The 10206-nt window shown below is 37.9% G+C and overlaps 1 protein-coding gene across 4 annotated transcripts; it reads right to left on the bottom strand.

Moving 5' to 3' along the window:
- Positions 1–475: 475 nt before the first annotated feature.
- LOC104604914 (autophagy-related protein 18f-like) lies at positions 476–8914 on the bottom strand. 4 transcript variants are annotated; one of them, XM_019199027.2, is made up of 9 exons: positions 8676–8912; positions 7980–8568; positions 4964–5428; positions 4430–4861; positions 3825–4061; positions 2913–3734; positions 2639–2802; positions 1561–2016; positions 476–908 (listed from the first exon to the last, which is right to left on the bottom strand). In XM_019199027.2, exons 2-8 carry the CDS (start codon positions 8184–8186, stop codon positions 1638–1640), a joined length of 2706 nt encoding a protein of 901 aa, XP_019054572.1. In that variant the 5' UTR covers positions 8187–8568; positions 8676–8912; the 3' UTR covers positions 476–908; positions 1561–1637. The 4 variants fall into 4 exon arrangements, with proteins under 4 accessions (XP_019054572.1, XP_010267793.1, XP_088760104.1 ...); XM_010269491.2 differs by having other exon boundaries at positions 7980–8375; XM_088903978.1 differs by having other exon boundaries at positions 1561–2086; positions 7980–8914.
- Between the last annotated feature and the right edge of the window lie 1292 nt (positions 8915–10206).

Here is a 10206-nt window from a genome sequence, read left to right as displayed (position 1 = left end):
CCCGAGCCCAAAATTTAGCCCATGTTGTTATTACTGCTGAAGTGGCTGAATAGAGAGAGAGAGACAGTGAGAGAGAAATTATAAAGAAAAAATGAAAAAATGTATATATTAAATTATAAATATACATATTTCAATAAATATATTATTTATATATTTTATATAATATATAAAATACATATTATGTATTTTATAAAATATATAATGTTGAGTCGGGTTGGGCTTGGGACGAGCTTTTTTGACATATCCCGAGCCCGGCCCGTAACACAATCGGGCTTACTGTGTTAGGCCCGAAGTCAGGCCCGTGGGCCCAATTACATGACCAAGCCCGATCAGGGTGCAGGCCGGGCCATCGGGCCACCAGGCCCATGAACAGGTCTATTTGGAATCCCGATATATCTCCAAATGCAAATGGTTTATGTCTATATTGATAAAAGAATCTTCCCTGGAAAAAAACGATAAATAAAATGCACATGAATTAATATGTTCAAATTTAATCTATATTGATGTAGGAAGAGAAAAAATAGGTAATGAATCAGAGGACCATTAGGCCCGAAATTCCAATTCACATCAAACAACAACCCCCAAGCAAAGGGCCCTCTTTATACAAGATACTTGTATCACAGGGTTTGTATGGTTATGCTATTATTTACACATTACAAATGATTATTGAAATATTAATATTCAGGAATCTGTTATTTACATTTTACAATGTTAGTAGAAAAGGAATGCTAACCTTCCATGCCATCCACGGTTCCACATCACAGTCAAACTCCTCCCTTTCAGATATTCCCCCTCTCCCACACATTTCAACCCCAACAAATATTAACACTGGTTAATAAGCTTCTCTGAAGAACAAAATAGAAGTTGCACACGACAAAACACCAAGTTGAAGTCAAACCCCCCATCACCTGCAATTAAGAAAATCATTAAAACAATCTCAAAGGCCAAGCAGAAGCAAGAGGTGAAATAGAGTTCCCTTCCCCATTACAGTACAAATCCAGTGCATCCAAGGAATTAGGACCACCAACTGGGTGATTCAGCATTCAGCAAGCTAAATGCCAACATATATAGGTACTGTTTTTTTGGATATTACATGATAGTATAATACATATTGCAGGGAGCTCAGGTGGGGACAGAGCAGGGTACACGTGAGACCCACTGGCCATGCTACGGAGAGCCCGTAGTTCCACAGGTTTGATCACACGTGTCCTTTTTTGGAGGGATGCTGAGTAATCATCTCAACTATTGGGTCATTGGCAACATGCATTAGGTAGAAGTACAACAATCAAAAATAGGTAGTGCATACAAGGATTAAGAGTCTCAGCAACAAAGTCATAGAACTTCTGCAAGTCGAGAAATTCTATTTTACATGATCATGTCTTCTCAAAAGCAGAAAACCAGTTTCATGAAATCACACCTATTATAGACAATCAAATTTTAACTTGAGTTTAATAAAAATATATCTAACCCCATGAAATAATAAAAAATAATTTAATAGAAAAGACAACGAAGAACTAAGAAATCTACCAAATCTAAATTCAGTGAGCTATCTTAATATACCTTACGTCAATTCTGACAACCTCAGGCATCCCAGAAGTCTTTATTTGGACTTCAAACAAAGAGCAAACAGGTTACCTTCAATCCAACTCACCGTCATCATCCTTTAAGTGATTCTCCATCTTCAGGCTCTCTTTATTATTCTTCTTCTTCTTATTATTATTTACAAACTCAAGGTAGGTCTCAATCTTCTCTCTGTTATCTACAAACTCAAGCCCATTTTTAATTTCAGTCATATTGTTGTTATTTACAAAGCCTGCGGTTGATTCCAATGACATTTGAAGACCACCCCAGCAATTTTCTTCATTGGTATTTGGGAGTTCAGTAGCTGCAATACTACCTTCTGAGACGTAGTCAAGAGAGCTATGTCTACTTCCGCATGAAACCCTCCCATCTTCAGATAGCCGAGACCTCTGATTCTGCAGCAGGACATTACAGTTGCTATCCAAAGCAGGTACCCTGAATAAGTAACAAAGGTTCAGGCATTTCACTTGTATCTCTCTCTAGCAAGCTAAAATGGTGGTTAGACCTAGAACATCAATGATCAAGAGATTCATTAAGATAATTATGTCAAATAAAGTAGCTCTTGCCTATAAATCCAGGAAACCAACATATGCTGGTATCCAACACTAATATCTTGTGCCTACCATGTCATGCAGGTTTCTTTCTACTTTTTATCTTTCTGCTTTTTATCTTGTGCCTACCTTTTATCCAACACTATTATCTTGTGCCTACCTTTCTGCTTTTTATCTTTAAGGAAAATTAGTTAAAGAATGAAAAAGCAACAAAACAGGGGACAATCACTACCCCAAAATAAATGAAGAAAATCAAAATTACACTAGAGAATGTGGAACAATCCCCCTTCCCAAAGCAGAACCCAGGAACCAAAAATACAGGTTCCATATGCTGCACACACGTCTGATGTTCCTGGCATATTTAATTTCAAACAAATGTGTAATATTTGGATTTGAACCCAAAGACAATTTGATAAATTATCTAGGAAAACATTGGGCCAACCCCACATGGTTGGGACAATTCTTAGATGATATCATAATTCTATATATAGAGGATCAACATGCACCTTGTTTCTTGAAATTTTGGAGTTTGAAGATGCTCAAAAACTGGTACCAAATCTTTTGACCTTGCTTCAATCATGCGAGTTGGAAACTGTTCAATTTCAATTTCACCTCCTAAAACACTTTCTTTTATGTTCTTGTAATCCATCATCATCACCTGAAAGTATATCTGGCCCAATTTGCACAGAATAAAAGCAGTAAAGTCATTTCACATCATGGCATCAAAAATAACTTATCTGAAAAAAATTGCTTCTTTTAAATTCAACAGAGGAAAAATACCTCTGGTTTTGCCCACATTGGTATCCGAGCTTGATGCATTTGCAACTCAGCTTCTGATATATATAAATGATGCCTTTCCTCAGCACTGCTCTTTGTCTTTGTGACTAAAAGACCATTAGCAGGATATATACCGTTCCCCCTTTTTCCCTCTGGGAAAATCTTATGGTTGTCTCCATTACCATGTTCACCATAAATGTCAAGATTATCTTCCCGTTCTCTTTGATGTTGTCTCTGACAGATATCCCACTTCTGGACTGCTTCAACAACTAACTTTGCATCACTATCTGGAAGTGATTCATAAGCAGTGTTTAATCTAGATGAAACTGACTCAGAAACTGGTCCATTAGATGTACGCAAGACATATTGCATCAGACAACCAGAAGGTGAGAACACCAGAAGGTGGTATTTTGTACTTAATGAATTGGAATCTAAACATGAACCATTTTCTTTGCAGTTGTGGAAGGTTGAAGCAATAGCCCCAGAAAGGGAACTAACCCTGCCTGTTGCAACAGCTGCAGCACCACTTACTGTACCCCTCCAACCATTACCACCATTCCTTATTCTGCTAACAACTGATAGTGTTACTGGAGGACCAAATGCAGAAAAATTTTGTTGATTAAGTTTTTCTGGCCCTGAACCATGTGGCCAATGAGCATCTTGTTTGGTCATCACACCTAACACACTGTTGGTAAACCCTGAAGCAGCAGACTGAAGGTTCACAGAACCTCCACAAGGAGATATAGCAAATAAATGGCTCGTTCCCCTTAAAGAACTTATCATAATCCATTGGCTGTCTGCACTGAAACTGATGTCCTGTATAACCTGTAAAATACAAAAGAACATAATCATGCAACTACTAATAATTGTACGTTCAAAAATATCATAAATCAAAGTGTTGTTGTTTTTCTTTACAGCATTCGTTAAGCCACGCTGCAGTCTGTAAAGATGCACATAAGATCCATGAGAATCAGATCCTGATGAACTTCTAGGAAGCATGGGCATTATTCGGAAAACATTAATGTTATGACCCTGAACTGAAGCAGTCACCAACAATGTCCCACTAGGATCAAAGCATAATGCAGAAATAGGACTCCTATGTGCCCTAAACTGGGTAAGAACAGATTTTCCAACAATATCTCTCACAATAACCTGCAGAAATTAAGAAATCGTGAATAAAATCAATAGCTGAAAAAGCATATGATGCTACAAGAATGAATACAGCATTAGCATCCTTCACAAAAAAGCCAAGGCTGAAGAAACCACAAGTTCATGCTTGGCACCAACAATATTAACACTACATTCTGGGCTCATATCAACATGAGTAGATTTGCTTACAATGATCAATGATTCATCAGAACATTTATCAAGGATACCATGATACAGTCAATAGCAGGTGCTATAGAGCACAGCTACTATAATAAGAGAACAGAAATGAATAACCATACAAACTTAACAAACATGAATATCTATTTTCAGCTGAAACAGACATAATGTTAAAGATGAGGGGCAAAGCATACCATTCCAGCATTATCTACATCTGACAGATGGCCATTAACAGTGCCGTTGGTTTTCCAGCCAGGGCTCCCTGATTTTAGAGAATTATTGCAATCAGGTAGGAGTTCAGAGCAATACCGTGACAATTTCTTGTAACCCATATCTCCTAGGGTCGCTATACCAGCAGCAAGTTGTTTGCTTGATTCTTTGGCATAATGCACAACCACATTCCCATTTGAAGAGGAACCAGAGAAACTTGCAGAAGGTGTAAGATGTTGTGGACTGACACGGCCTGTGTTTGAAATGACAACAGGACTTCCACTATAAGCTAACCACCTTGGCCCCACTGCAAGTGGTCCATAGCCTGCATTCCCAAAACCAGGACAACCCGAAAATACAGGATATGTAAGAATTGTGTATTCTCTCTCCAGGGTCGCAGCCTCAAAGCAATGTATCTGGAACAAAGAAAATATTTATTTACAAGCTCCAAATAAGAAAAGGTATTACTGCAGGGGAAGCCTAGATAAAACAGCTATGTACATAGGGAAGTTATATACCTGAGCTGCCTGAGATATAGCTACAACTCGAGGGCTGCACCTTACAGAGAAAACAGCTGATCTGAACTTCAGGATATGCACATAAGATTGTGACCTCAAGGAATAAAACCTAACAACTGTAGGTACAAAGTTTCCATTACCAGTCTCATGGCAAGTAGTATCATTCCCATTGCATTGAGTGAAAACCCCATCTTGAACATTAATACCACCAGAAAGAAAACCATCCCCAACAACGATAAGCAATGGTCGGACATCTGCAAACTTGTCTTCTGATTTCTTTGATTCTATTGGCTTTGGTTGCATTTGCAGAAAGGAAACAGGGCCATCGTATCTGGATATTAGCTCATACACATTATCTGCTTCTTCAACATCCCAAACCTGGAAACCAGACCGATAACCCAGCAAGAGAACTCTCCGAATAATGCCTTCCTCAGATTCTAACTTGTCAAACCCAGCCCAGTGGACCTTTCCAGCACAAAAGTAAGATATGTGAATGAAATAACTTCAAATTCAATTCTTAGTTAAATATACACACATGAACATACCAGATGCTATTCAGGAATGATAAAAGAGGGGTTGTACAACCTCTAACAAATGGAAATTTTTAATCACATCATATATTCATTTAATATAAGATAACCAAATAGGTATCGATGAGTAGGGACCATTATTTGGTGAAGTGCCAAAACCTTGGGCTGACAAGCATTGAAAATACCAGTTCGAGTTTTAGAGCAGCCACTTTGTGCATAAAAAAATGCAAATAGTTAGTTTTTTAATAGATATCAACAAGTGCATCTCTGGGAACCCTAGAGCAGCCCCAATGGGCAACAATAGACTAAGATGATTTGGTCTTGTACATGGAAGGCCGTCTACTGAACTAGTAAGGAAGGCTGTCCTAATTCAATCAATCAATCTGAAGGTTCCAAAGAGTTATGGAAACCCGAAACATGTGCATTTGAACTTATATGAAACTTACACCAAGGCCACTTCAAATGGTGCCATGTCAATAGTAGCTCATGTATGAACTACTTGAAAACAAGCTAATACAGTAAATAACTTTATTTTACTTAAACTGATCAAAAAGAGTGCAGGTTTTGGAACTCTCCCTTCTCTTTCAAGACTAAAGTACTACTGTAATTACTGTAGCATCACCTCATATCACTACATCTCTGCAATTGTACTCAAGAGACAGAAGTTCCTAGCACTTAAATCCCCATGGCTCTTGCTTTCTTCCTGGTCAACCATACCCATCTAGATACTACCCTTCATCTTCACCACTCTCTACAACATCCTCACCTTCTTTGCACATTTTGGATCTTTTATAGAAACCATAGATGTTGCCCATATTTTCACTTCATCATCCAAATCAGTCATCCCCATATCCTTGAAACTACCCATGTGAATGATCCCATAATATTTCACCGACAAATCATTTACATCCAGAGACTGTTTTTCCAGATGCTCTAAAAAAGGAAAGATCAGTAAGAATTCCTTTTTGAAAATTTAATACATAAAATGGATGTAAGATTAAAGAAATTTAACGAGGTTGAACCACCAATAACATTTTCCAACTGAATGGGCCAAATCACCCTAAAACCACGGTTCAAAGTATCATCATTATGTATCATACCTTATCATATATATTTATTGGCTTTTGATATTGCCGATAAGCTATATATGAGGAATTTGAGATATCTGTTATTTTCAATTACTAATAGTAGTTGTGCATTGATGATAGACAGAGAGCATAGTTGCCAAGATGACAGTTGACACCTAGGCTACAAGGCACCCATGGAGGGTTGCCTCACTTAATCACCTAGCTATTTTGTACACAGAGCTATTATATACTTTATATTCTTAATTTTGAGATTATATTATAATAATAAAACATACATTGTTAAACTAAACTATTCAGTTTGTGGGTGTGGGTGTATGCTCTCTCCTTTCTCTTCTCATGAATATGTTGATTTTCTCTGTTTTAACACAAAATTTAAACATTATAGATAATTACTTGTGAAAGATGGTTGTTGGTTGCTACAGAACCTAGGGAATTACCCTATAATTCATGGTTTTTACCTTAAAGAAAAAAAAAGAATCTATTACCAAGTTGACTAAGCAACAAGGCACTCCCTGCCACCTAACTTCACCTTGGCACCTTGAAAACTATGACAGAGAGGCGTTTACTGAAACTCAATTAAATGTAGAATATCAATATTTGTAATGGCCCAATACTTTGAACTATGCCTAAAATCAATTCGGCATAAAATATACACCAATCAACAAATCGACTTCTAACATGGAAGTACATGATCAGTACTAGCACAATTATTACATAGTTAGGTGTTCAATTGTTCAACGTAACTGCTAAATCCACAACTGAAGTACTACTTGCTCCAAAAAATGGTAGAAGAACAAAGAAAATAGAAAGCAATTACTAGTGTATTTAGGAGGGTTAGGGCTGATGATCACTTGTTTCACAACAAAACTAGCATGCATGATAGATGCGGTGAGAAAGGCTGTGAGTTCGACAATTACTCCCTGCATTCCCACAAGCTCTACTAAGGCTGTGTTTGGTTCCACGGAAAATTATGTGAGAAACAAAAAGTTGTAGGAAAGTTCATAAGGGATTTCATCAGATGCCTAGGATTTTACCACAACTTTCCCTCTCATTAATTTTGTAAAAAACCAATACAGCCTAAGTTATGTCGACGTAATGAAATAGGAATAAATTTGTGTCGTTCTATTTCCTCATAAGAATTTGAAGAACTGCCTTCGTAAGAGAAGGTTATGCACTAAACAAGCACATTATACCATTAATCAATAAGAAAAGAATACTGCTTATTGGACAGCAAAAGATATTTTTTTGGCTAAATTCTAACTAATGAGTATAACTATAACTACCAACACATCCCGCAGGGAGGCGACAAGAAGAATCTTTCCCCGCCACCGCCAGTCCAGAAAAAGAAAATTGAACTTTAATTTGATATAAAACCAAACCATTTTACTGGAACAGTACCTGATTACGGCAGCCAACGTCCTCTCTATCTACAATTGACGACGCGACCGATGCACCAGCTGATCGAACCGTCGAGGCAACAGTGGACGCGCCCGAGGATACGATTCTTAGGTAACTCGAGATCGCTCGAAAAGAGTTTGGTATGAACCCATTACTCCGCCCCGATCTCGTAACTGCTCCCTTGGGGTTCTGGCCATCATTTCTCATCCCGAAATCCCAAAGAAAAAATGAAGATAAAATATAATGAAGAAAAATCTATTTCACCGAACAGTGCCCTAATCATAACAGCAGGCTGTTTCCTTCAGCCTACAGGAGAAACAGCCCCAAGTTCCTAGCTTCAAGTTACAAGTCTCTCCATCTCCTTTCCGCTTCGAATAATCCAGAAGTCAGAAACACCTAAAAGAATATCCGAATCAATACTAAAACCTTTTCGACTTCTTTCTTAAATTCAGCAAGCAACAAAGGCTAGTTCATCCCAAAAACCTAAAAGATAAGATGCAAAACGGCAGTATTCGACTTATATATATATGAATAGAAAAGAATTATAGCTTCAATTCGAGTAGCCGTCCTTCTTGATCCTCTTCTGAAACTTTATAGAAAGAATGAAAATGATTAAAAAAGGATACGACAACGGATTCTTCAGTTAAAAATCATAAGTCTTCAAAACTAGATTGGAGAAGAGAATTAGGACAATACAAGTATACAATAGAAAAATTGCCGATAAAATCACCGGGAAGCGGTTTTAAGACGCCGGGAAACGGGATTAGATATAAAACACCGGATTTCAAGGAGATCGAGCTAAGAAGAGAGAGGGGGAGAGATGTAACGATCTCCCGTGTGATCGGATAATGAAATGATAACTCTCCGTTTACGACTCTCTCTCTCTCTCTCTCAGAGTCTAATTTTCACTTTTGTTTTTTCCTTACCTACTTGGAAGTTGGAACAATACCTTCGACGTCTTTGTTCGGCAATTTTTACCTCCAGTGAAAAACACGGTAAAAGGGTGTCTTTTACAGAAGGCCGTCAGATTGGAAAAACCTCGTGATGCACGTTAGCTCAACTGACACGCGTCTTGAGGATATTCAATCAAGGCCAGTGAAGCATTGGGTCCACGATACCTTTCTATGTATTTATTGAATAAGCAATGTAACACTTACCCAAGGCCGTCCGGCAGGACAACCAACGTGAACGGAATGCAAGTCAAAATACCACCAATACCCGCATGCTCTCAAACTGAATGATCGTCTTTGGTATCTTTTTTTAATTATTACAAGTGCAAAAAAAGATAATAACAATAAAGTGGAGCCAGAACTCAGATGACGGAGGAATATCATCCAATTAATGTACAAATCTCGAGGCATCTACGTGGAACAATCGACGTCGAGATTCAAGAGCGAGATTCGTGAACTTCTTGTATTCCCAAGAACACAAACGAAGGCCTCGTTGTACATATTTCAAATTCTGAATATCTCGTATCACGAAACGTGGAGAGAGCTGATGGATGAGGCTTCGAGCCTTCGAGCCTTCAAGAATTCAACTGGGCGCGACGCCATCACGGTTTGGTTTGGCGTTTTTCCAAGAGTTCACATTTGCGCCCCGCAGTGTCCCATAAAACATCTCCGCCGTGTATTGAGAATATCTACCGATGATAGTATCAGTTTCGATGTGCTGTAGGGCATCAAGAGATGTTCTCAGTACATGGCGGAGATGTACTGTGGGACATTGTGGGGCGCCCCTTGTGTCCGTTGTTCTAGCGTTTGCTAAAAATGATCATTTATTGTGTCTGGAAAAGGAAAACACTTGAAGATTCCAAGTGAGAATGAATTTACTGAAGTTTAGCTGTTTTACCCGCTGTGGGTGCAATCATTTTGGTGACATAATACCATTTTCTTTTTTTGAGAAAATGGTGTTTCATTGGCATGTCGTTTTTGTAGGAAATGATTTTTTTCAATGGCAAGGGTGTTGAATTGTTGCCACATTGGTATTTTTTAATGTTATATCAATATAAAAAACGAGGGTGTACGTATACATTTTTTTCGATTTTCAATGTGTGATTTAAAAAAAATGTTTTCTCATTTTGATTGTGCAATTACCTCTTTTATTTCTTATTCTTTGAACAAATCACGTTTTCTGATTTTCAACCTGTGGTTTGAAAAAACAATTTTTCGGAAAAAAATACATAACCAAACATCAAGCATGATCTAAAAAAAATGATTCTGATCTGAAT

Source organism: Nelumbo nucifera, chromosome 1 (genome assembly GCF_055504915.1).
Source record: "Nelumbo nucifera cultivar China Antique chromosome 1, China Antique-T2T, whole genome shotgun sequence".
Lineage (NCBI taxonomy): Eukaryota > Viridiplantae > Streptophyta > Magnoliopsida > Proteales > Nelumbonaceae > Nelumbo > Nelumbo nucifera.
The sequence above is the reverse complement of the archived record's forward strand: the minus strand, read 5'-3'. Positions and strand labels throughout refer to the sequence as shown.